This window comes from Melospiza melodia, chromosome 30 (genome assembly GCF_035770615.1).
Source record: "Melospiza melodia melodia isolate bMelMel2 chromosome 30, bMelMel2.pri, whole genome shotgun sequence".
Lineage (NCBI taxonomy): Eukaryota > Metazoa > Chordata > Aves > Passeriformes > Passerellidae > Melospiza > Melospiza melodia.
In genome coordinates, this window is record NC_086223.1 from 833621 (window position 1) to 861097 (window position 27477).

Genomic DNA, 27477 nt, shown 5'->3' on the forward strand with positions numbered 1-27477 from the left:
TACGGGCAAGGAAATCCCTCCCCAGCAAAGCAGAGCTCGGCCAGGGGTTCTGCAATTCCCGACTGCAATGGGGCAGAAGGAAGGGAAATCCCGGCGGGAGAAAATCCCGAATTTCGGTGCGGGATTGGGGAGAGGGAAGGGAAATCCGGTCGCAGAAGATCCCAAATTTCGGTGCGGCAAGGGAAATCCCGGCGGGAGCGAATCCCGAATTTCGGTGCGGGACGGGGCAGCCGCCAGCGCCTTCCCGTGAATGAAAGGGGCTCCCCGGGAAGCGAAGCGGCCGCGTTTTCCCCCGAAAAGCGCAGCCGGAGGGACGCGGGAAACAAACGGGAAAGCGGCTCAGGGACCGAGGTTTCACCGCCGGGAAATGCCGGGATCGTTTCCCGGTGCGGTTCGTGCCGGGATACCGGGAGAATTCTGCCCCCGGCGCCCTCTGCCCGTACCCGCTCCGGAGGGTTTGAACCCCAAATTTCGGTGCGCGAACGTTCGCGTCTTTCCCGAACTCCGACCCGACTCCTGCCCTGGAGCGAGCTCCAGCTCCGGGGCGGAATTCCCGGGAAACCGGGACCGGGACGCGATCGCGCCGCCGCTGGAACTGAACCCGAAAGAGCGGGAAATGCGGGAATGAACGGGAATTAACGGGAATTCCCGGTAAGGAGCGCTCGGAGCGGGTCCCGCCAGCCCCGGGTCCCCCCCGAGTTCCCGGGCTCGGGCACGGGCGGAGCGCTCCGGGTCACCTCGGGTAACGGGGCTGCTCCGGCTTCACCGGGGTTGTTTTTGCCGCCGGGAATTGCGGCGTTACCGCAGCCCCGGTTCGGCCCCGAGCGCGGCGGTTCGGGGGATCCAGCCCCGGTCCCGGATCCCGCCGGGGATCCCCCGGTGCCACCGGGCTGGCAGCGGCTCCGGTACCGGCACGGCCCCTCCCCGAGCTCCGCGGCTCCTCCCGGTACCGGCGGGGCTGAATCGCGGCCGCTCCGTGCCCCGGTGGCACCTCCGGTACCGGCAGCGGCCGCAGCGGTACCGGCAGGGTCCAACCGGGTGGGGACCGCCCCGGTACCGGCACCATCGGCCCCAGTCATGGCAGGGTCCAACCGAAACAGGACTCCCCGGTACGGGCAGGAGCCGCCCCGGTACCGGCAGGTCCAACGTTGCCGGCACCATCCCGGTACCGGCACCATCCCGGTACCGGCACCATCCGCTCGGCTCCCGCAGGATCCCGGTACCGGCACCATCCCATCCCGGCAGGGTCCAGCCGGGGGGACACCCGCCGGTACCGGCAGCAGCTGTTGCGGATCCGGCATCTCCCGGTACCGCCGCGGTGCCGCCTCTCGCTCCTTACCGGGTCGGAACCTGCCGGGAGCGCCCGGCCCGCCCCGGTGCCGGAGAGTGCGGGGGCGGCGCGGGGGCAGCCCGGGCTCGGGGCCGCTCCGGGGCCGGTTCGGGACCGCTCCGGGGCCGGTTCGGGGCCGGTGCCGCCGCCGGCGCTGCCGCGAGCGCGGCCCCTTTAAAGCGACGCCACCGGGGCCGCGCGGAGCCGCCGCAGTGCGCCGACGTCATCGCCCGCGCGGCCAATGGCGGCGCAGCCTCCCCGCCGCGGAGGGGCGGGGCCAGCGCAGGCCGCGCCCCCTTCCCGAGGGGCGGGGGGAGCTGCCCAAAGTTGCCAAATCGGGAAAAAGCAACAAAAACCGCGGTGCCCCCCCCGGGCCCGCTCCGGGCTTGTGTAACCGAGCCCGTCTGGGCAGGGGGAGGTTCTGCCCCCGAAACCAGGAGCGGCGCCGAGCGAGAAAAACGCCCGGATTGTCCCCCAAAATAGCGGCGGGCACGGGCGGGGCCCCCCGGTAATTGCGGGGAGCGGGCCGGGAATTGCAGGGTGGCGGTGCCAGCGCTGCCCCGCCCGGGCCCCGGCGCTATCGGGGGGCCGCAGGAGCCGCCGAGATAAAACAAACACCGAAAACACCAAAAAAAAAAAAAAAAAAACCAAAATCAGCAAAAACCACCAAAAATACCGGGGCGGCGACCTCGGGACACCGGGACCGCCCGGGACAGCCAAACCCGGCGGGACAGCGCTCGGCGCTTCGGGTGGTTTTTAATGAAAAGCGTCCCGGAATGCAGAGGCGCGGCCGCGATTCCAGCGGCCGGGAGGAGCCGCGGTCGTGCCGCGCTGTCCCGAGCCCCAAAGTCGGGGATTTTTTGCCGCTTTTGGTGAATTTGTGTCGCAGAGCGGAGCTCGGGGCCATCCGGGACCTGCCCTGGGTCCCTCCGGGCCGGGGAACGCCGGGGAAGAATCCCTGCAGAAAAATCAGGGAATTCCGTGAGGAAATCCTGTGGGGAATCATTGCAGGGAATCCTGACAGGGAATTCCGTCGGGGAATCCTGACAGGGAATTGTTTTAGGGAATTCTGTCAGGGAATCATTGCAGGGAATCCTGTCAGGGAATCCTGACAGGGAATTCTGTCAGGGAATCCCTGCAGAAAATCAGGGAATTCTGTGAGGAAATCCTGTGGGGAATCATTGCAGGGAATCCTGCAGGGAATCCTGTCAGGGAATTCTGTCAGGGAATCATTGCAGGGAATTCTGTCGGGGAATCCTGACAGGGAATTGTTTTAGGGAATTCTGTCAGGGAATCATCATTGCAGGGAATTCTGTCAGGGAATCCTGTCGGGGAATCATTGCAAGGAATCATTGCAGGGAATTCTGTCAGGGAATTCTGTCAGGGAATCCCTCCAGAAAATCAGGGAATCCTGTGAGGGAATCCTATCAGGGAATCAGGGAATCCTGTGAGGGAATTCTTTTAGGGAATCCTGTCAGGGAATTCCTTTCGGGGATCCTGTCAGGGAATCCTTTCGGGAATATTGTCAGGGAATTCTTTTAGGGGATCCTGTCAGGGAATTCCTTTCGGGAATCCTCTTCCCCCTCCCCAGCCCGGGACTCTCCGGCTCCCCCCGGACATTTCCCCGCCCTGGGGCCGCTCCGAGCGGGACAATCCAAAGGGGGAATTGCCCCGGGGGCTCCTGCGGCTTCCACCGGGACAAAACCATCCCGGATCCATCCCGGATCCATCCCGGGATTATCCCGGACTCATCCCGGATCCATCCCGGGATTATCCCGGATCCACCCGGGCCCATCCCGGGTTTTTGGCAGGGACGCTCCCGGTGATTTTCCCCCCCGGGGAGCAGGCGAGGACCGATCGCTGGATTTGGTGCGATTGGAGAGGGAAAAGCGGCACAAAGAGGAGGAATTTCTGGGAATTCCTGCGGATTCCCGGGCCGGGCGCTCCTGAGAGCTCCGGGGCACCCACGGGAGCCGTTCCCAGCCCCGGGACAGGAACCGGAGCCGTTCCCAGTCCCGGACAGAAACCGGAGCCGTTCCCAGCCCCGCTGGCTCCAGCTTTGTCCCGGATTTTGGGATTTGGCAGCTCCGCCGCCCTCTCCCGGCTCCGCCTCCCTAAAACGTGGCTCGGTTAAATCCCAAATTCCCGCGTTAAATCCCAAACCCTCGGGTTAAATCCCAAACTCGGTAAATCCCAAATTCGGGGTTAAATCCAAATTCTCGGGTTAGATCCCGAATTCTCGAGTTAAATCCCAAAGGCTGGGGTTAAATCCCAAATTGCCGGGTTAAATCCCAAACTCTCGGGGAGGAATTCCCGGGAAAAGCGCGGGTTCCACAGAGGAATAGAATTGGAAAAAGCGGCGAAATAAAACAGGGAAAAAAAGCAAAATAAAATGGGGGGGGGGAAGGCAAAATAAATGGGGACAATAAGGCAAAGTAAAGTGGGAAAATAAAGCCAAATAAAATAGGGGAAAAGCAAAATAAAACGGGGGGAAAAAGCGGCAAAATAAAATAGGAGAAGAAAGCGAAATGAATTGGGAGAATAAAGCAGAACTGACAGGTGCAGAAAGGAGGGAACACCCTTGGAGTTTCCCCTCCCTGTGGAATTCCGTGGGTGCAGCAAAAATTGAAATCGAGGGATTAAAAACCACAACCAACCCCAGCCTTGATTTTCCTGCCCTTTAAACCAAATTTCCCCCGTTTTCCCCGCATTTTTTATTCCTTGGAAAGGATCCCAGCATCTCACGGCACGGCCAGACCGGCAAGAGGGGTTTGGAATTTTTAATCTTCTTCCACAGAAAGGAAGTTCATAAATTCTCAGAATGATCCGATACAGAGCGGAGCTGAAGAGCAGGAAAAGAAAACAAAAAAACCATCCCAGATTCTGGAAATCCTTGGAAGAGCGGCCTGGAACGCTGGAGGATTTATTGAGGAGGAAAAACGGCTTTGGAAAACCAGAAACACAAATTGTTGGCGGCTCATTTTGGGGGTTTTTCAGTGTTTAAAAATGGGATTATTCTGGATTATCCTGGGCAGGGAATTGTGGCACCGCTGGAGGCTGCAGGGGGGAACGCAGAGAATTCCAGGGAATTGCAGCGTTGGGAATTCAGGATTGGAATTTTTTCCTGCCAGAGGGGGATTTAAATATCCAGGAGGAAATGGTTTAAAAATGGCATTTCTTTCATCAGGAGGGGCTTTCAGCTCAGCCAAAACCGAGGGTTTGGGCCCAAAACGGGCCTGGAATTTCCAGTGTTATGGAAAACCAACCCAAGCTTTGTCCTGGGGGAGAATTCCGCCTTTCCTGGCTGAAAATGAACCCCAAAATCCACCAGCAGGGCAGAGCTCCCTGTGGGATCCCCGGGTTGGTGGGATTGGGGTGGGAAAGCGGCACAAAAAGGAGAAATTCCCAAGAATTCCCAGGAATTTGGGGGTTGCTGGGCCCTGCTCTGGCAGGGGGAGAGAATTCCTGGATCCAGGGGGGAGAAAATCCAACCTGAGGGTCCCGAGGGGTCCCAGCCCAAAATCCCCAATTCTGGCCCCAAAAACCATCCTGGATTCCTGGGATGGAGCTGCCCGGGAACAGCCGGGGCTGTGGGACAGCTCCATCCCAAAATGTGCCAAAAAATGGGCAGGAATTCCGGGAATTCTGGAAATTCCCCGTTCTTGATCCTCCCTTGGAATTCCCTGCTCCGAGGAATTCCCAAATTTCCTGATCCCACTGCGTTCCTCTCTATAGAAATTCCCAAATTTCCTGAATTCCTGATCCCACTGCATTCCCCTCTATAGAAATTCCCAAATTTCCTGAATTCCCTGATCCCACTGCATTCCCTGCTCTCAGGAATTCCAGAAATTCCCGAATTCCCTGATCCCACTGCATTCCTCTCTATAGAAATTCCCAAATTTCCTGAATTCCCTGATCCCACTGCATTCCCTGCTCTCAGGAATTCCAGAAATTCCTGAATTCCTTGATCCCACTGCATTCCCCTCTCAGGAATCCCAGGAATTCCCTAAATCCGGAGATTCATCGGAGCCTCCGCCTCCCCCTGCTGGCAGATCCCGCTCTGTCCCGGACCTCCCATTCCCAAATTTCCCCAATTTGCAGGACAGAACCTCCCTTTTTTCCCGAACCTCCCATTCCCAAATTTCCCCAATTTGCAGGACAGAATCTCCCTTTTTTCCCGAACCTCCCATTCCCAAATTCCCCCAATTTGCAGGACAGAATCTCCCTCCCAATCCAATTTCCGTCCATTCACTCCTGGATCCACATCCAGCAGGAACATCTGACCCCGACAGCTGAAGAGAAAACGGGGAAAAGGCAAAGAAAGTTTAAAAAATAACAAAAATACCCCCCAAAAAAGCCCAAAAAATAAATTAAATCCAGAAATCTCACCGGGTTTGGGGTGAATTTTCCAGAGACCTCTGGGTTTTTTTTTTCCTCCTCTCTTCTCCGAAGCACCTTGGAGTCCTGGGGTTGGGGAATTTGGGAAAAGCATCTTTGAGGAATCACATTGGGGCTGATTATAAAAATTTCTCTATTGTACAACAGAGGTGCAGCTACACTGAAAAAATTACACCGTTATGGAAATACAATTATTATTATTATTATTATCATCATCATCAATTTTTTTTTTTGGCTTTTTTTGTTTTAGAAACAGACTCTACTAAATAGGATCTATACAAAAACCTCTAAAATAATTTCTGTAGTAAAATAAAGAAGTGTGTTAGGAGAGCTACACAAAAACAACGGGAGGGGATTTTTTTATGTTTTTTTTTTTTGCTTTTTTTCCTTTTTTTTTGCTTTTTCTGGGTGAACGCTCCGAGCTCGGGGTGCTGAAAGGAATCATTACGTACACAGTGATCATTAATGCTCTGTATTAATTAACTCACAGCCTTTCCCATTAGTACAAAGAGCCCGGGCCCGCCTCCTCTTTGAGGAGAGGGCCAGGATATAAAAGCCAAGCAAACCTCGTCAGCTGATATGAAATTAGAAAATTCCACCGGGCTCGGCGGCCGGCCGGGGTTTAGAAAAGTCACCGGGAAAACACAAATTGGGCATTTCAGTCCTGGGGGGTCCTCGAGAGGAGAGGGGGGACCCGGGGGGCAAAGGGGGCAGAGCTGGGCCAGGAGAGGGGTGGGAGGTGGGAGGGGATCCCAGGGCCAGAATGGATCCCAAAACTGGATCCTGGAACCCAGATCCCAGAGCTGGAACCCAGATCCCAGAATGGATCCCAGAACTGGAACCCAGATCCCAGAGCTGGAACCCAGAGCCCAGAGCCAGAATGGATCCCAGAGCTGGAACCCAGAGCTGGAACCCAGATCCCAGAATGGATCCCAGATCCCAGAGCTGGATCCTGGATCCCAGATCCCAGAGCTGGAACCCAGAGCTGGAACCCAGATCCCAGGGCCAGAATGGATCCCAGAGCTGGAACCCAGAGCCCAGAATGGATCCCAGAGCTGGAAGGGATCCCAGATCCCAGAGCTGGAACCCAGATCCCAGAATGGATCCCAGAACTGGAACCCAGATCCCAGAGCTGGAACCCAGAGCCAGAATGGATCCCAGAACTGGAACCCAGATCCCAGAGCTGAAACCCAGAGCCCAGAGCCAGAATGGATCTCAAATCCAGACTGGATCCCAGAGTCGGATCCTGAATCCCAGAGCCAGGTCCCAGAACTGGATCCAAGACCCAGATCCTGGATCCCAGAGCCAGAGTGGAACCCAGAGCTGGAACCCAGATCCCAGAGCCCGACCGGATCCCAGAGCTGGAACCCAGATCCCAGAGCCCGACCGGATCCCAGAGCCAGAGTGGATCCAGAGCTGGAACCTGGATCCCAGACCCAGATCCCAAGCACGGTATGGGTTGCAGAAGGGCAGATCCCATCCTGGATCCTGGATCCCAAGCCCAGATCCAGATCCCAGATCCCAGATCCCATCCTGGATCCTGGATCCCAGGCCCAGATGCCAATCCTGGATCCCAAGCCCAGATCCCAGATCCAGATCCCAATCCCGGATCCCAGATCCCAGACCCACGACCCCAGTCCTGATCCCACCCCGTGTCCGTGTGGCTGTGCCAGCCCGGCCTTGTCCAGGGGTGCCGTGGTGGTTCTGGGGCTCCATCCCCTCCCAGATCCCAAACCCTGACCCCAAGCACGACGTGGGGCGGCAGGAGAGCAGATGCAGGATCCCAAACCTGGCTGCCAGGTCCCTGACCCCAGCCCGTGTCAGTGTGCTGTGCCAGGCTGGGCTCACCAGGTGCCACAGGAAGCCCTTGCTGTGGGGTTCAGGGTCTCGATGCCATCCAGAGCCCAAACCTGCACCCCAGATGGGAATCCAGAGCCCAAACCTGCACCCCAGAGCCCAATTCCGTGCCAGCCCCTGATCCCAGAGGGGCTGTGCCAGGCTGGCCTTGTCCAGGTGCTGCACGAAGCCGTGCCCTCAGCCATGGCAGTCCAATCCCATCCCAGATCCCACACCTGGATCCCAGGTGCCAGCTGTTGTCAGTGTGGCTGTGCCAGGCTGGTCCTGCCCAGGTGCTGCACGAAGCCGTGCCCAAGTCCCAATCCATCCCAGATCCCAAACCTGGGTGCCAGCTCCCCAGCCTGGGTGCCAGCTGGTGTCAGTGCAGCTGTGCCAGGCTGGTCCTGTCCAGGCACCACAGGAAGCCGTGCCCGCGACCATGGTGGTCCAATTTCATGCCTGATCCAATCCCAGCTCCAGGCACCTGGCTCTCAGGTGCCAGCCGCTGTCAGTGCAGCTGTCCCGGGTGCCACAGGAAGCCGTGCCCGTGCCCACGGCCGTGGTGCCAGCAGCTCCATCCCCTCCCAGCTCCCTCTCCCCTCCCGGCTCCATGACCAGCTCCCAAACCTGGATGCAGGTGCCGGGTGGTGTCAGTGCGGCTGCGCGGGGCCGCCCTTGTCCAGGTGCCGCAGGAACCCGTCCCCAGCCGTGCCCGTGCCCGTGGCCGTGCCCGCGGTGGTTCAGCGGCTCGCTCTTGTTGAACAGGGCGGGCGGCGGCGGCGGCAGGTGCGGCACGGGGGGCACGGGCAGGTGCTGCTGCTGCTGCTGCTGCCCGTGGTGGTGGTGGTGCCCGTGCGGCGGCGGCGGCAGCGCCAGCGCTCCGTAGGGGTGCGGCACGGGGCGCGGCGGCGCCGGCGCCGCCAGCCCAGCGCGCAGCCCCGCGGCCGGAGGGCCGGGCAGGGCGCGGGCAGCGGCCGCGGCGCCGCCGGCGGGGCCGGGGCTGGTGCCGGGGCTGGTGACGCGGAAACATTTCTCCTTGTGCGCCTTGAGCATGTTGGAGAAGCGGAAGCGCTGCCCGCACACGTCGCACGGTCGCCAACGACGGCTCGCACCGGCCGTACTGGCTTCTTCGGGCCGGCTGGTGAAGCTCTTGCCGCAGATCTCGCAGATGAACGGCTTCTCTCCTGCCGGAGACACGCGGGAAACGGGGGTCAGGGATCCTGGGACACCCCTGAGACGTGGAGACTGACACCCCCTGGGAAAATCACCCAAGCCATGGAGAACCCTCTGAGCTATGGAGAACCCCCTGAGCCAGTGGAGAACCATATGCAAAAAATCACCTCAAACCTGGGAGACCCCCCCCCCCCCCCCCCCCCCCCCCCCCCCCCCCCCCCCCCCCCCCCCCCCCCCCCCCCCACCCCCCCCCCCCCCGAGAACCCCCTGAGACATGGAGAACCCCCTGAAAAAATCACCTCAGACCTGGGAGAACCCCTGAACCATGGAGAACCTCCCTGAGAAAATCACCTGAGCCATGGAGAACCCCCTGAGCCATGGAGAACCACTGGGAAAATCACCTGAGCCATGGAGAACCCCCTGAGCCATGCAGAACCCCTGGAAAAATCACCTGAGCCATGGAGAACCTCCCTGAGAAAATCACCTGAGCCATGGAGAACCACTGGAAAAATCACCTGAGCCATGGAGAACCCCTGAGACATGGAGAGCCCCCTGAGACATGGAGAGCCACTGGAAAAATCACCTGAGCCATGGAGAACCCCCTGAGCCATGGAGAACCACTGGAATAATCACCTGATCCCTGGGAAACACCACTGCCTTTGGAGATCAAATGGGGGTTTAGGAAATTCTGCTCCCTCAGGGTTTAGGGCCAAAAGGCTCTGAAATCCTGGCTCAGTTTAGGTTTGGGCCAAAAGGCTCTGAAATCCTGCCTCAGTTTAGGTTTAGGGCCAAAAGGCTCTGAAATCCTGGCTCAGTTTGGATTTGGGGCCAAAAGGCTCTCAAATCCTGGCACAGTTTAGGGCCAAAAGGTTCTGAAATCCTGGCTCCCCTCAGGGTTTAGGGCCAAAAGGCTCTGAAATCCTGGCTCAGCTTGGGTTTAGGGTTAAAAGGCTCTGAAATCCTGGCTCAGCTTGGTTTAGGGCCAAAAGGCTCCAGCCAGGGGCTCTCCATCCCCAAACACCCAGACATTAATTCCATTTCCCCAGCTCCGCCTGCCCCACCAGCAAGGACAGGGAGCCAAGGCAGGGAAGGAAGCTGTCCCAGCTGGAGAACACCCCAAACCCCGAGGGAATTCCCTGGGAATGCCCTCCCAGCCCTCACCAGTGTGGGTTTTCATGTGCTCGTCGAAGTACTGCTTCATGTTGAAGTCCTTGCCACACCACTGGCACATGAACTGCTTGTGCCCGATGTGGATGCTCATGTGTGAGCGCAGCTGGTACTTGTACTGGAACCTCTCGTCGCAGTTCTGCAGGGGAGAAAAAAACGGGAATTTGGGGGCTTTGGGAAGCTGGGAATGAGCCCTGCAGGGGCTGGGAGGGAGCTGGGCCCTGGCAGAAACGCCTCAGAGAAAAAGGGGGATTGAAAGGATTTGTGAGAGAAGGAACGAAGGGTGGAAGGCTGGAATTGAGTAGGGAAAGGTGGAATTATTGAGTGGGGAAAGCTGGAATTGTGAGGGGAAAGCTGGAATTGAGTGGGGAAATCTGGAATTATTGAGTGGGAAAGCTGGAATTATTGAGTGGGGAAAGCTGGAATTATTGAGTGGGGAAAGCTGGAATTGTGAAGGGAAAGCTGGAATTATTGAGTGGGGAAAGATGGAATTATTGAGTGGGGAAAGCTGGAATTATTGAGTGGGGAAACCTGGAATTGTGAAGGGAAAGCTGGAATTGAGTGGGGAAAGCTGGAATTATTGAGTGGGGAAAGCTGGAATTATCGAGTGGGGAAAGCTGTGAGTGGGGAAAGCTGGAATTGTGAGGGGAAAGCTGGAATTATCGAGTGGGGAAAGCCTGGCAGGGACAGGGGCAGCAGGAGAGCAGATCCAGGACCCCAACCCAGTAAAAATGGTTTTTATTCCAGCAAAAATGGATTTCTGTGGGTGTCCCGGCCTCTCTCCACTAGAGGACTCTGCCTCCCTCCAAACCAGCTCCTCACCAGCTCCCTGTGGGTTTAACCCCTCAATCCCCCCAGAGACCCCTGAGCAGGGGCCTGTGCTGGGATCAGCACTTGGTGACTCGAATTTCCCAAAATTTGATAAAACCACCCCTCATTCCCACCCCATCCAAGGCCGTTCCCACTTCCTGGGTGCATTCCCATGGATTTATGCCATTGATTTACCCCATGGATTTAATCCCTCAATCCCCCCAGAGACCCCTGAGCAGGGACCTGTGCTGGCACCACCCCTCGGTGATCTGAATTCCCCGTCTCTGACAGAAACGCCTCTCGTTCCCACCCCATCCAAGGCCATTCCCACTTCCCAGGAGCGTTCCCATGGATTTACCCCATGGATTTACCCCATGGATTTAACGCCTCAGTCTCTCCAGAGACCCCTAAGTGACTTCCCCATGCTGAGAATTCTCAAACTTTGATGGAACCACCCCTCATTCCCACCCCATCCAAGGCCATTCCCATCCCTCATTCCCGACCCATCCAGGGCCATTCCCATCCCTCATTCCCCTCCAGGGCCATTCCCATCCCTCACTCCTCACCCATCCAGGGCCATTCCCATCCCTTATTCCCACCCCATCCAAGGCCATTCCCATTCCCAGGATCATTCCTGCCCCCCATTCCCATCCCATCCAAGGCCATTCCCATTCCCAGGATCGTTCCTGCCCCTCATTCATTCCCACCCCATCCATTCCCATTTCCAGGATCCTTCCCTCATTCCCACCCCATCCATGGCCATTCCTGCCCCTCATTCCCACCCCATCCAGGGCCATTCCCAATCCCAGGATCGTTCCTGCCCCTCATTCCCACCCCATCCATTCCCATTTCCAGGATCCTTCCCTCATTCCCACCCCATCCATTCCATTCCTGCCCCTCATTCCCACCCCATCCAAGGCCATTCCCAATCCCAGGATCGTTCCTGCCCCTCATTCATTCCCACCCCATCCAGGGCCATTCCCATCCCTCATTCCCATCCAGGGCCATTCCCAGGATCATTCCTGCCCCTCATTCATTCCCACCCCATCCCATTCCCATTCCCAGGATCCTTCCCTCATTCCCACCCCATCCAGGGCCATTCCCAAAAACAGGATCATTCCTGCCCCATCCAGGGCCATTCCCACTCCCAGGATCATTCCCTCATTCCCACCCCATCCAGGGCCATTCCCAGGATCGTTCCTGCCCCTCATTCATTCCCACCCATCCAAGGCCATTCCCATCCCTCATTCCCAGGATCATTCCTGCCCCTCATTCATTCCCACCCCATCCAAGGCCATTCCCATCCCTCATTCCCAGGATCGTTCCTGCCCCTCATTCATTCCCACCCCATCCAGGGCCATTCCCATCCCTCATTCCCATCCAGGGCCATTCCCAGGATCATTCCTGCCCCTCATTCATTCCCACCCCATCCAGGGCCATTCCCAGGATCATTCCTGCCCCTCATTCATTCCCACCCCATTCCATCCCATTCCCATTCCCAGGATCGTTCCCATGGATTTCCCCCGGATCCTCACCTCGCAGCGGAAGGGCTTCTCCCCCGAGTGCTGCAGCGAGTGCACCTTGAGGGACATGCTGCGCTTGAAGGACTTGCCGCAGGTCTCGCAGGTGAAGGGCATGTCCTTGGTGTGGGCTGCGGCACACACAGGGCTCACAACCCAGGAAAACCGGGACATTCCTGACAATCCCTGCCTGCCAGGGCTCCTGGGGCGCTTGGGGAGCACGGGCTGGGTTTCTCCTTGTTCTGCCCGGGGGGGTTTGGGGCCAAGAACGGCGCTGGGTTCCACGGAATCCCCAAATTTTGGGGCTGGAAGGACCCTGGGGATCCGTTCCCAGGGACGCCTCGAACCGTCCCCATCAGGGATGGAATTAATTGAACTCAGGATATTGAAAGTGATGCTGAGAGCTGAAGGTGGCCACAGGAATTCAGGGCTCTGAGCCCTCCCTGGATCCCTCCCTTCTCCAGGGGAACATTCCCAGCTCTCCCAGCCCTGTTTTTCCCCCCGGATTATTTATTTTAATTTCCCCCAGTGATTTCAATTTCACCCATGATTTCAATTCCCCGTATTATTTCAATTCCCCCCCTATGATTTCAATTCGCCCCAATAATTTCAATTTCTCCTATTTCAATTTCAAGGATTAATTTAATTCCTCTGATAATTTTAATTTCCCTGATAATTTCAATTCCCCAAAATTTTAAATTCTCCTGATAATTTTAAATTCCCCTGATAATTTAAAATTCCCCCAATAATTTCAGTTCTCCCAATTTCAATCCCCCCGATAATTTCAATTTCCCCAGTAATTTTAATTCCCCTGATAATTTCAATTCCCCCGATAATTTTAATTTCCCTGATAATTTAAAATTCCCCCAATAATTTCAGTTCCCCCAATAATTTCAATTCCCCTGATAATTTCAATTCCCCCAATTTTAATTTCCCCAATAATTCCAATTCCCCTGAATATTTTAATTCCCCCGATAATTTAAATTCTGAAAATTTCGATTCCCCTGAATATTTTCATTTCCCTAATAAAAATTTTAAATTTCCCTGAATATTTCAATTCCCCCAATAATTTAAATTTCCCCAATAATTCCAATACCCCCAATTTTAATTTCCCCAATAATTCCAACTCCCGCAATAATTTTAATTTCCCCGATAATTTCAATTCCCCTGAATATATTCATTTCCCTCATAAAAATTTTTATTCCCCTGAATATATTCATTTCCCTAATAAAAATTTTTAATTTCCCTGAATATTTCAATTCCCCCAATAATTTTAATTTCCCTGATGATTTCAATTCCCCTGATAATTTCAATTCCGATAATTTAAACTCTCCTGAATGTTTTCATTTCCCTAATAAAAATTTCAATTCCCCTGAATACTTCAATTTCCCTCAATAATTTCAATTTTCCTGAACATTTCAATTCCCCCGACGATTTCAATTTCCCCAATAATTCAAATTTCAATTTCCCCCGTGCCCAGCCACTCACCAACCATGTGTTTGCGCACGTGGGCCATGGTGTAGAACTTCTTCTCGCAGATCTCGCAGGAGAATTTCTTCTCGGCGTAGCCGTGCACGATCTTGATGTGCTCGTGCAGCGACCAGAGCTTCTTGAAGGATTTGTTGCAGGACACGCACTGGGGGGAAAACAGAGGGAGCCGGGTTAGGGGGGGCCTGGGCTGGGGGGAGGTTTGGCACAAAAACGCCCCAAAACGGTGAAAAACGTGCCTGGGAATGTGGATTTTTGGGATTTGTACCTGAGGGGAATGGAGGCAGTGAGAATGTGGATTTTGGGATTTATACCTGAGGGGAATGGAGGCAGTGAAAATGTGAATTTAGGGATTACACCTGAGGGGAATGGAGGCAGTGAGAATGTGGATTTAAGGATTACACCTGAGGGGAATGGAGGCAGTGAGAATGTGAATTTAAGGATTACACCTGAGGGGAATGGAGGCAGTGAGAATGTGGATTTTGGGATTTACACCTGAGGGGAATAGAGACGGTAAAAATTTGGCGATTACACCTGAGGGGAATGGAGGCAAAAAAAAAGGCCCCAGAATGGTGAAAAATGTGCCTGGGAATGTGGATTTTGGGATTTATACCTGAGGGGAATAGAGGCAGTGACAATGTGAATTTTGGGATTTATACCTGAGAGGAATGGAGGCAGTGAGAATGTGGATTTTGGGATTTATACCTGAGGGGAATAGAGGCAGTGAGAATGAGGATTTTGGGATTACACCTGAAGGGAATGGAGGCAGTGACAATGTGGATTTTGGGATTTACACCTGAGGGGAATGTAGACAGTAAAAATGTGAATTTTGGGATTACACCTGAGGGGAACAGAGGCAGTGAGAATGTGGATTTTGGGATTTACACCTGAGGGGAATGGAGGCAGTAAAAATTTTGGGATTATACCTGAGGGGAATGGAGGCAAAAAAAAAGGCCCCAGAATGGTGAAAAACGTGTCTGGGAATGTGGATTTTGGGATTTACAGCAGAGGGGAATGTAGACAGTAAAAATGTGAATTTTGGGATTACACCTGAGGGGAACAGAGGCAGTGAAAATGTGAATTTTGGAATTTACAGCTGAGGGGAAGGGAGGCAGTGAAAATGAGGATTTTGGGATTCATACCTGAGGGGAGGGAAGGCAGTGAAAAAGGTGCCCAAAAATGTGAATTTTGGGATTTATACATGAGGGAAACGGAGGCAGTGACAATGAGGATTTTGGGATTACACCTGAAGGGAATGGAGGCAGTAAAAATGTGGGTTTTGGGATTTACACCTGAGGGGAATGTAGACAGTAAAAATGTGAATTTTGGGATTACACCTGAGGGGAATGTAGACAGTAAAAATGTGAATTTTGGGATTACACCTGAGGGGAATGGAGGCAGTAAAAATGTGGATTTGGGGATTACACCTGAGGGGAATGGAAGCAGTGAAAATACGAATTTTGGGATTACACCAAGGGAAGTGTGTAATGGTGTTCTGGTGCCTCCTGATGCCAAAATCCAAATATTTTCAGTTAGAAGGATCCAGACCCTTGCAGAGGGAAGGATCCAAACCCTTGAAGAGGGAAGACTCAAACCCTTGGAGAGGGAAGAATCCAAACCCTTGGAATGGAAAAATATAAACTGCTGGAGCAGGAAAATCCAAACATTTTCAGCGAGAAGGATCCAAACCCTCGGAGCAGGAAGAATCCAGACCCTTGGAATTGGGAAGAATCCAAACTCTTGGAGGGCAAAGAATCCAAACCCTCGGAGTGGAAAAATCCAAACCCTTGGGAGAGGGAAGATCCAAAACCGCGGTGCCGAAAAAATTCCAAACCCTTGGAGCAGAAAGAATCCAAACTCTGGAGAGGGAAGAATTCAAACCCTTGGAGCGGAAAGAATCCAAACATTCTCGGTGACAAGGATCCGAACCCTTGGTGAGATAAGGATCCAAACCCTTGGAGAGGGAGAATCCAAACCCTTGGAGAGATAAGAATCCAAACCCTTGGTGAGATAAGGATCCGAACCCTTGGTGAGATAAGGATCCAAACCCTTGGAGAGGAGAATCCAAACCCTTGGTGAGATAAGGATCCAAACCCTTGGAGTGGGAAAATCCAAACCCTTGGTGAGATAAGAATCCAAACTCTTGGAGAGGTAAGAATCCAAATCCTTGGTGAGATAAGGAACCGAACCCTTGGTGAGATAAGGATCCAAACCCTTGGAGTGAGAGAATCCAAACCCTTGGTGAGATAAGGATCCAAACCCTTGGAGAGGGAGAATCCAAACCCTTGGAGAGATAAGAATCCAAACCCTTGGAGAGATAAGAATCCAAACTCCTGGAGAGGGAAGGACCCAGCAGAGCTGGAGGAGGCCGACACCAATAAACCCCCAAAGCCCCGTCCAGCCCCTCCTGCCTCCCCAAACCCAGGTGTGGCCCCTCCAGGCTCTCCCATCCCTCTGGATCTCCATGGGGAGCAGCTCCCATCCCGCTGGACGCTCCTGCCGCGCTCTCTTCCTTCGTGGAAGGCCCAAAGTATCGCTCGGAGGCTGAGAATTCCTTCCCCAAACTCCTGTGTGGAATGTCCAGGCAATCATCCCCTCGAGGATCTCAGGCAGCTCTTCCTCTTTTCCAGCAGCTCTTCCCAAAAACTTCAGTCAAAATTCCCGTGTGGAGATCCCGGAGCGCGAGGAAACCAAACCATCTTCAGCTCGGAGGAACCGCGCCTTGTCCCGGGGTTTTTTGGGATCTTTGGGGTTTTCTGGGATGTCTCCAGCTCCCAGCCCAGCAATGCCCATCTTTCCCCATCGTTCAGAAGGGCTGGGCGCTGATTAATGAGCAAATTAACGAGTCCTGCTCGTTTGGGAGCGCGTTTTCTCTCCGCTGGGATCTCTGCAGGGTTGGGAATTCCCACCTGGAATTCTGCAGGCACCGAGGGGGCTCTGCCCCCACAGCACCCGCTGGGATCCCCCCTTGGCAGGGAAAAAAACCCTGGAGAGCAAAGAAACTCCATGGAACGACCCCAAAATCCTTGGATTGACAGAGAGAGGAGCCCCTGGAGGGGCCAAGGCCGCACCAGAATCCAGGATTCAAACTCCGAACCACGCAGAGCCCAAGCGGGGCAGGAATCCCTGAAGGTGCCGGCTGTGATGGGTGAAAAAGCAGAAATTACCTGGAAAAACAGATTTATTCCGTCCCCAGGAGGAAAACACTGGGAGGAGCAGCCTCGGTTTTCATTTCAGTCCAAAATCAAACCAGTTTTATGCCAGCACAAAGCTCCCCCTCAGCACACCGAACCCTGAACTGAGGGAAATTTTGATTTTCCCTCAATCCTGTTGGCAACTGGAATAAAAACACAGCAACAGGCAGCTGGAAAACACATCCCAAAGGCAGGACAGAACAAGAACTGCTGGATTTATTCCTGGATATGGAGGTGACTCCCAGTGCTGCTGGCACTGGCAAGTTTCTGGACCAGATTCCTCCGGATTTTAAACCATAATTTCTATAATTTCTCCTTTTCTTATCACTTTTGGACGCATGCGTAGATGGATACAGGATATTTCACCATTTTATGTGTTTAAAATATTTAGGAATTCCTCCTTAAATTTAAATTCCTGTTTTGATTCCTTAATTTTTTTACTCCTGCTTAAATTTTATGCTGTGAATGAACCCCCTGCTTGCTGGGGCCTTTCTTACATTCCCATTTAAATCCTCCCTGCTGCACTGAACTTTTAAAACATTTCTTTCAAAGCTGCAAAAATTAAATTTATATTAACAAATCCTTCCTTGAGCTGAAACTTAAGGAAAAAAAAAAACCAAAAAAACAGCCCAGAGTTACCCAGAGCTGGGAAAAAGAGAAATTGCAATAAATATTCCACGTCTCCCACACAGTGGGAGCTGAGCACCAACCCAGCCCAGCACCGAAAGCAAACAAACAATGAAAAACGTTCAATTCTTGTGCTCAAACCCTCACACAACAAACCCTCCTTGCCCTACAAATTCCAGCTGCCCAAAACTCCAACGGGAGCCAGGATTCCAGGAGGAGGAGGAGGAGGAGGAGGGTGAAAATAAGGCAAAACCAGCAGATTTGGGGCGCCAGGGAAGGCGGCAGTGCCCCATTCCCTGGCACGGAGCTGCCCCAGAGGGAGCAGGAATTCTGCAGCTCTTCCCACAGCTCCCAAAGCCTCCTCCTCCTCCCATTGCTGGGGGAAATGAGGGTTTCTGGAGAGAAAAAAAAAAAAAAATGGAGATTTTGGTGTCTTCAGGCAGATTTGCGGGGTTTCCTGCCGGGAAGGGGGTGCAGGTGTGAATTCCAGCCCTTCAGAACCATTCTGGGAATTCTCGTGGTCTCAGAGGGGTTTAAACCCCGGTTTAACCCAGCTCAGATCCTTTGCTGCTGCCTCTGGGATCTCACAGACTGCCCATCCCAGGGAACTCCTGGAATTCTGCTTCCCCTGGAAGGCTCACCTGGTTTTCCACACTGTGGGATTGCATTTCAGGACACAGAAACCCCCGGAATTCTAAACTCAGTGAGAGCTGCGGGCGCTCAGCAGGAGGAGGAGCAGGAGGAGGAGGATTTACCACAGAACTTCACATTTTTGGGACCATTTCCTCCAGATTCTGACCCTGCTGAAGGAGCTTTGCGCTCCCAACTCACAGTTTACTCCTGGAGTAACAGCTCAGAGCAGCTGAGCTCTCCTTCCCTGCCATCCCCTCCTTTTGGGAGACCCCAAAACGCGGGATAAGGCAGAGCCCGGGCCCGCCTCAGCACATGGGGCCGTGCAAAATGAGATTTTTTTTTTCCCCCTGTGAAGCGTCCACCAGGCGGATCCAGGGCACGCCAGGAGGTGTGGGGACCTGGCCAGCAGGCCGGCAGACCTACCTGGATGTTTTTTTCACAGTCAGTTTGCTGGTGGAGGGACAGCTCGCTCTCCAGCACAAATTTCTTGCCGCACTTGTCGCAGATCTGCATGCGCCTGTGCGTGACGTTCATGTGCTTCTCCAGGTACCAGCGCGTGTTAAACACCCTGGGGCACTTCTCGCACGTCAGAGTCTCCTTCTCCTCGCACTTGGGCTTCTGCACGGGCGCCTTGGGCTCCTTGGCAGCTTTCTTCTTGCGCTTGGGGGCTCGGCGCCCTTCCTGCGGCCGCGCGTGGCTCGGGGCGCCGGGGAGGCGGCGGCGGCCGCGGCGGCTCTCCTGCTCCTCCTCTGGCCGACGCTGCCCTTCTCCACTCTCTTCTCCTTTTTCTTCTGCCTCTCGTTCTCCTCGTAGTCGTTGCTGTCCTCCGTGGCCTCCTCTTCCCCACTGTCACCCTCCTCTTCCTCACTGCTGCTCTTAAGGACAGCAGTCTCTTTGGACTGGGAGGGGACACCCTTCTCCCCTTTGGACACATTTAAGGTTTGGTTGTTAAGGTTTACCTCCACTATAATCTGCTCCCTTTTGTAAGTCACTTCATCTTCCTCCTCTTCCTCCTCCTCAGAGTCGTCAGAGTTTTCCCTGTCTTCTTTCACAGCCCGGACCTCTCCTACCGCTCTGCTCTCCCTGAAAAACGGCTGCTCCTCCCTCTCGTGGAGGTGGCCCTTGCCGCCCTTGCTGTCCACCAGCACCGAGAAGGGGCTCCCCGACTCCCTCTTGTACACCTTGGTGGACAGGTCGAGCTCCTGGCCGGGGTAGAAGGCGGGCGGCCCCTCCTGCGCCATGCCGGCCCCGGGGGGCTCCCCCTTGCCTGCCTGGCTCATCTGGGGGGGCTCATGGGGCGCCCTCGCTGCCGGCGGCGCTGCTCGGGCCCGGCGCCCCTTCCATCGGAGCCCGGCGGGCGCGGCTCGGTCCTGGCGGGCGCGGCTGCGGCGGGGTCGGGATCACGGCAGGGGCAGGGCGGGCAGGGATCGCGGGCGGCGAGCGGAGCCCTCGAGCATCGTATCTGCGGAGAGAGGGAGGGAGAGAGGGAATCAATCAGTGGGGAATGCCGAGCGGAGCCCTCGAGCATCGCATCTGCGGAGAGAGGGAGAGAGGGAATCTCGAGCATCGCATCTGCGGAGAGAGGGAATCAGTGGGGAATGAATGGGGATGGGGACAGCCCGGCCCGGGGAAGCCTTTCGGGGGACAGGGAGCCACAAACAGCAGCGAGCAGGAGAATGCCCAGCAGAGACCCCCAGGGAATGGAAATCCAGCAAGGGATGCTCCCCATCAACCATTCCTGCTGGAATTTTGGGAGCATCGACAGCCCCAAAACCAGCAGGCACCAGGAGAATTCCCAGCAGAGACCCCCAGGGAATGGAAATCCAGCAAGCGAAACTCCCCATCAACCATTCCTGCTGGAATTTTGGGAGCACTGACAGCCCCACAAATAGCAGGGAGCAGTGATGGCCCCAAAACAGCAGGGACCAGGAGAATTCCCAGCAGGGACTGGGAAGGAAATCCAGGGAATGGAAATCCAGCAAGGGATGTTCTCCATCCACCAGAGATAGCCATAACCATTTCTAATTTTTGGGAGCAGTGATGGCACCACAAACAGCAGGGACCAGGAGAATTCCCAGAGAATGGAAATCCAGCAAGGAATACTCCCCATCAACCATTCCTGCTGGAATTTTGGGAGCGCTGTCAGCCCCAAAACCAGCAGGCACCAGGAGAATTCCCAGCAGAGATTCCCAGGGAATGGAAATCCAGGCAAGGGATGCTCTCCACCCACCACAGCTGTTTCTCCTGGGTTCCTGGGAGCACCGACGGCCCCAAACTCTGCTCTGCCCCCACAAACCACCCCAGCTCTCCCCCAGCCCACCCTCACACGCTCCAGAGCCGCATTCCAGCCACGGGGGAACTCCTCCACTGAGGAATTCCCAGTTCTCACCTGGCAGCACTAAGCCAGCCCGGGAGATGCTGGATTTTGAGGGATTTGAGGAATTAATTCTTCCTCTGTCTCTCCCTCCCTTCAATCCCCACGGCACAACCTCACTTTGCCCATCCACGTTTTCCCCCGCGGTTTTTCCAAGCTGGAATTTGCCCGGACTTTGCTGCCACTTCCTCCTGCAGGAAGCGCCACGTGGTCCCTCATGGACACAAAGCAATCCATCCCTCACATTTCTCTTTTTTCTCTTTTTTTTTTTTTTTTTTTCCCTTTTTTTCCCTGAGGTTTTGGGCTGGGCCGATGCCATCAGGAATTCCTGGGATCAGAGGGTGCAGGGGAGGGGAATTAAGGACAGAGCCATCCCAGTGTGGGATGGAAGGGACAGCAAATCCCACCCAGGGACACTTTCCATGATCCCAGCCTGGCCTGGGAATTCCATAATTTCTGTTCCACCAGAATTTCCCCCCTTTGGAGTGCATTTTAACTGGGCAGGAGATGAAGCAACCAGTGCCTGAATAAGTAATATTAATTATTAATATTGATAACGGGAATCTTTGTGAAGTGCCACACCGGGGAAAGAAAGGGAAAAATAACCAGTTTGGTGATGAACTTCATTAAAATACTCAAGCACTTCTCCGGGGTTCCCAAATTACTCCAAATTAATTTCCTGGAGGTGCCTGGCAGGGACTGCAGCCTCAGCACCACAGCAGGGCCCATTCCCACTGCTCCATCCTCACATTTCCCCACAGGAAATCCCAGAGATGGGCTGTTAATGCTGGATTGTGGGCACAACTCACATTCAGAGGGAAAAAATATAAAATAAACTTGTTTTGGCCAGCTGGAATTCCCAACGCTACTACACCCAGGAAGCTGTGGGAAGGATGAATCCCAATTTAGCTTTTCTTTGCAGTGGGATGGATTACTCAGGATTATTCAGGAAATTCCCAGTTCCACGTAGAAAATACCTGATTATTTCCTCATCATATTAAGCATCTCTAGGAAGCTGCAGGAGGAAATCAGGAATTCCACTGCACCAACTTGCCAGGAAAAGGAAATTTCACCTTTTCCACCATTTACCAAACGGCAAAAAATTCCTGCCAATATTTCACCTCTGCTCTCTAATGGGATATTGTGTGTAAAAAAAACCCTTTTCATCAAGAGGAATCACCTCAAATCAAGGCCACAGTGGGGTTTATTCTGAATTATCAAAGCTGTTTGCTCTGAAACCACTTCACTCTGCAGCATCAGCGGCTGCTGTGGCTTTGAACCTTTCACTGCCACCCTCAAGGGACCCACAACTTTCAAAACCATTATTTAAATAAAAAGCAAAGACCTCCTTGGCCATTTAGCACAAACAGCAGCTCTGAAATACTGCCCTAAAAACGCTCTTAAAACACCTTTCCCCCTCGCTTTTAAATTTTTAATCCCAAAGCAGGTTTGGGTGTTTTTAATCCCAAAACACCCAAGCGCTTTTTGTTGTTTTAAAGGTGAATTTAATTTTGTCAAGGCAGATTTTTCCACAGAACAAATTCCAGTCACGCTGCCAAATGAGAGATGCAGGCCGTGATTAAGATGTAAAAAGGAAACAAGAGTTTCAAAGCGATTTTTGATGCTTATCAAGCCCCAAACCTGGGGAATATCTGCAGCAATCAAAGGTTTGCAAAGACTCCGACATGAAAAGCTCGAACTCTGAAGAAAAAAAAGCACAATTTGCAGACAAAAGAGTGGGTGGAGGAAGCTGGTGAGTGTGTGGGAGCAACTTCACACCGAGCTTCTGAAGAAAAACCGCATTTTTTGGTGTTACCGGCGCTAAAAATAGAGAGATTCGGGCTTGGCCGGGGAGGCCTCGGCCCGGCCTGGGCCCGGGGGAGCGGGGCCGGCCCGGAGGAAAAAGTGAGGAAAAACTGAGGGAAAAGTGGGAAAAAAACGAGGAAAAACAGGATTTCAGGAGAAGGTGAGAATGTGAGGGAAGCAGGATTTGAGGAAAAATGAGGATGTGAGGAAAAACTGAGGAAAAACAGAGGAAAAACTGGGGGGAAACTGACTAAGGGTGTGAGGGGGAAACTGGAGGGAAACTGACTGAGGGTGTGAGGGAAAAGTGAGGGAAAAGTGGGAAAAAACCGAGGAAAAACAGGATTTCAGGAGAAGGCGAGGATGTGAGGGAAGCAGGATTTGAGGAAAAATGAGGGTGTGAGGAAAAACTGAGGAAAAAATGAGGATGTGAGGAAAAACTGAGGAAAAACAGAGGAAAAACTGGGGGGAAACTGACTAAGGGTGTGAGGGGGAAACTGGAGGGAAACTGACTGAGGGTGTGAGGGGGAAACTGGAGGGAAACTGACTGAGGGTGTGAGGGAAAAGTGAGGGAAAAGTGGGAAAAAAACGAGGAAAAACAGGATTTCAGGAGAAGGTGAGGATGTGAGGGAAGCAGGATTTGAGGAAAAATGAGGGTGTGAGGAAAAACTGAGGATGTGAGGGAAAAACTGACTGAAGATGTGAGGAAAATTAAAGATTTCAGGAAAAGCTGAGGGTGTGAAGATGTTTTCCCACTGAAACTCTGAAATCCCCAGGTCATGTGAATTCTGGAGAATGAGCCAGCAGGGAATAACCACAGATTGCACCAGGAAAACACAAAGTGAGAGCTAAAATGACAATTTTGGGGTGTCCTGTGCAGGAATTGGCCTCGACCCCTGAGGGTCCCTTTATCAGGATATTCCACAATTCCACAAACGGGTCCATAACAGCTCAATAAATCTGCAATATTGCCATAAAAAAGCCTCAATAAACTCTCCCGGTTGGAAGCACAGGTGCCTGGAACAGGCCCAGCCATTCCCAAACAGTGGGAAAACACATCTGAAGGGAATTATTTCAATTATTTCCCTCAGCTCTCAATCCCTTCTTTCTTGTGCTTTAGGTGCAAAAAGCCCTGAAAATCTGTTTTTAAGTGGGGAAGTTTTATCTCCTAGAGCCTCCGCACATCCAGGTGCTTTTGCATTTCCATGGGAAGTGCTGGAGCTGCCTGAGCCCATGGAAATGCAAAATAAATGCAAAATAAATGTAAAACAAAGCGCTGAGTGCTGCTAACGACCCTATTCCCATTCCCAGCACACTTATATATCTATTTTTTTCCCCCCCAAGCTCTGTCCGGAGCTGGCAGTTTCCCTCCAAGTCTTCCACAAGCTCATGGAAAATCAGATTCCCAAACCCCAGAAATGTATCTGTGAAATCCTGCCACTAAAACTGAAAATCCATGAGGAAGAAGCCTCAGGCTTTTCCCATTTTTCAAGAGGGACGATCTGGCTGAGTCCAGATTTTTGGGAGACACAAAGCCTTTCCAGCCAGCGGTTCCTGGATTTTTGTCAAGCATTATCTCCACGAGAAGAAATCCATTCCAGAGGTTTTCATTTCGGAATTCAGCACTAAAATCCCTCGGATTTTGCAATAAACTTGGGGTGTTTTATTGAATCTAAAGGAGTTTAAGACCTAACAGCCACAAACTCAACGTTTTTCTTGAAGTAGGAAAAAAAAAAAAGGCATTTCCCATTGAGCACCACTGACCCCGAGGTCCAGGAACTGTGGAAACCCCAAAAAGGAAATCTGTCATCAAGATCTCTTGCCCGAAATTAGCATTTTTCCACCCAAAGAGGCCCCGGAGGTGTCTCTGTGTCCTTGGATATGCAGAGGTGTAAATGAAGTGTGAATATCCTGTCCCAAAGCCACCTAGGAATTCCTACCTGGAGTTTCCCTGGCAGGAAAAATCCCATTTCCAGAGGGGAAAAAAATCCCATTTCTAGGAGGGGTAAAATCCCATTTCCAGGGGGAAAAAAAATCCCATTTCTAGGGAAAAAAAAAAAAAAAAATCCCATTTCAAGGGGGAAAAAAATCCCATTTCCAGGGGGGAAAAATCCCATTTCCAGGGGGGAAAAAATCCCATTTCCAGGGGAAAAAAATCCCATTTCCAGGGGGAAAAAAAACATCCCATTTCCATGGGAAAAAATCCAATTTCCAGGGAAAAAAAAAATCCCATTTCAAGGGGGAAAAAAATCCCATTTCAAGGGGAAAAAAAATCCCATTTCTAGGGGGGAAAAATTCCATTTCCAGGGGGGAAAAAAAATCCCATTTCCAAAGAGCTCAGGCCCAGCAGAAGTTGCTGGAAAAGCTCTGGGAATTGCTGGGAGAAGTCCCAGTGTGAAACCTCCCGAGGGAAGGGTGTCAGAAGGGCAGGAGCTGCTGCTGCTGCTGGCACCTGCCAGGTTTCACTCCCTGTTTTTATTTTATTTTTTTTTTTTTTTTTTTAATCCAGGGAGGAGCAGCTCACAAAATCCCAGGTCCAAAAGCAGCTGGGAAACAACAGGAATTCGGGAATTGGGGTTTTGGGGAAATCTGTCTCTTGTGCCGTGCTGATGGGGAGAATGTCAGGAATTCCGCCCCGAAATCCTGGGAAAACTCCCTGAAAAGGCACAAATTGGGATGGAATTGGCCTCGTTTCCATGGGGATGTGTTTAAAAAAATCAGGTTTTGATTAAAAAGCTCTTTGAGGCATCAAACCCGTGACAGATCCCACTAAAACACACCTTGGGGTGCAGATTCTTTAAATTTTGCTCCAATCCAGGAGCTGCTGAAAAGGATTTTAAGGCCTTGAGATTTCAGCTGGGATCCAGGGAGGAACGGGTTAAAAAATCCACATTTTTGGTGGGAAACACTGGAAAAATTCAGCCACCGTTCACCCGAGGGAGCTCAGGACTGAGCAGGGAGATCTCACCTGGATCTGCTTTAACATTTCAAGGGTGAAACTTTGTGAGAATGAAATGAACTTTGCAGAAAAAATTCCCATTTTTTCCCTCATTATTGTGGGGGGGAAACCCCCAAATAACGACTTAATAAAATCCCGAAAGGACAAACAGCGCAGATTCAGCAAAATGTAAATGAATGCTGTTTTGAAAAGTGAAATTATCTTTTAAAATTGACTTTTAGAATGCCTGGGTCTGGCAAGGAGGGAGCAGAGCGGGCTGAGAGTCTGTGCTGGGGAATTGAACCAGGAGAAATAAAATATTGAATTTTATATGTCATATATAATATAATATATTATAAATAATACATATTATATTATATTATATTATATTATATTATATTATATTATATTATATTATATTATATTATATTATATTATAGTATAGTATAGTATATTATAGTATATTATAGTATATTATAGTATATTTATAATATACAGTATATAGTGTGGGATACATAATATATATATGTATCAAATTATATATGAATATATCATATATATATAATATATATATATACACAGTACATATATATTTAATATTGTATATGATGCTATATATTGTATATATTATAAAATTTTTTAATATAATAATTATTCAAGAATATTAGAGAAATCTCCCTCTCCTCAGCTGCCTGCTGCTTCCTTTCAGTTCTGCCTCTTTCTTTTTTTTGTGGAACCAGGAATAAATTTAATTTAATTTATTTTTTTTTGGCCAGGGCCCTGAGAGCTGCAGAGAGAAATAGGTCAGTGAGGAGAGGAGTTTTGTAAGCACCTGAAATGCACCTGTGCCATCTCAGGTGTGCTCTGGGCACGTCCCTGCTCCTCCTGTTTACTGCAAAAATCCACCTCAGACACAGGGAACCCTTCCCAAGGCGTCCCCACAGGGAATCTCCTGCTCTGAGCACAACAAGAGACTTTGCAGAGATAAAAACTTCACATTTTTAGGTGAGGTTGCAGCTCTTGGGGTAAAATCTCCGCATTCTGTGGTTGCAGGGGCAGCACCCCGATATCTTCTGGTTTTGGATGATTTACCCCAATTTCCTCCCTTCCCACTGCAAGATTTCCTCTGGAAACGTCAGCTAAAGGTTCCTTGTATCATTATTAGTGAATAAAGTCAATTAAACCCTTCAAAACTCACAGTCACCTCCATTGCCAAAGCCCCTTCCGATCACATCAATACTCCAAAGGTGTTTTAACAAACGGCCCCAAATCCCCATTCCTGCAGCTCTGAGCTTCCTCCCGCAGAAAATAAAAATTATAAAATTCTAAACCAGCCCTCAACCCCCTGGCAGCCCAGGAAACACAGCTGGAAAACCCAAAAAGCCTCCAGGAATTTGCACTTTTCCTACACACAGCCTCTGGAAAAGCTCTCAGAGCTGTTTGCACCCAGATTTTGGGGCCACATCTGGAACTGCAGGGCAGTCATACCCAGATTTTGGGGTCACACCTGGGATTCCAGGGCAGCTGCACGCAGATTTTGGGGTCACACCTGGAATTCCTGCGCTGCCTGCCCAGGATGAGGCTCTGCATCCCTGCAGGAGATGGGTAAAAAGCCACAAAAGCAGCGGGGAACGCACCTGGCACACAGGTAGGGGTGGTGGAGAGGTAAAACCAGAGCGAGAACGCCCAAGCCAGGTAAATTATCAGATCTGATAAACACGAGGGAAATTATCGGATAGCACAGACACAAAGCCCTTTGAAAATCACGCTTGGCAGCCCCGAAGCCCTTACAAAACCATCTCAAAAATCCATTTTTTTTAGCACAGATCAGGCGGCGAAGGGAGGGAAGCAGAACAGAACTTCCATCTGGGCAGAGCCCAGGTGCTTCCCAAAGCTCCTCTCGCCATCATCCCCGGCCTGTGCCAGCCAAAAACTCCCGTTCCTCGCATTTCTCCCTTCCACCGAACTCGCCTGCCTTTAAAGGTCTTGAAGGAATTCTGGTGAACCCCAGGAGAAGCCGCTCGGCTCTTGACAAAGTTGCGCGGAAGGCGCTCAGAAATCACTCCCAAAATCCCAACCCCGGGGCGCCCGCAGCGCACCGCGAGCCGGGGAAGGGGAAAACACCTGGAGGAAAAGGCTGAGATTGAGAGAAACCTCCCGAATTCACAAAGCCGGGGCACGGCACC

At 52.4% G+C, this 27477-nt stretch overlaps 1 protein-coding gene across 1 annotated transcript; it reads right to left on the bottom strand.

The window, feature by feature from the left end:
- Positions 1-8178: 8178 nt before the first annotated feature.
- Positions 8179-26896, bottom strand: ZNF652 (zinc finger protein 652). Its single transcript, XM_063179110.1, is given in 10 exon segments — positions 8179-8262; positions 8264-8748; positions 9899-10043; positions 12250-12365; positions 13723-13870; positions 18600-18838; positions 18841-19540; positions 19543-19638; positions 26738-26756; positions 26799-26896. Coding segments are annotated over 10 exon segments (2079 nt in total). The 5' UTR covers positions 26882-26896; the 3' UTR covers positions 8179-8214.
- Between the last annotated feature and the right edge of the window lie 581 nt (positions 26897-27477).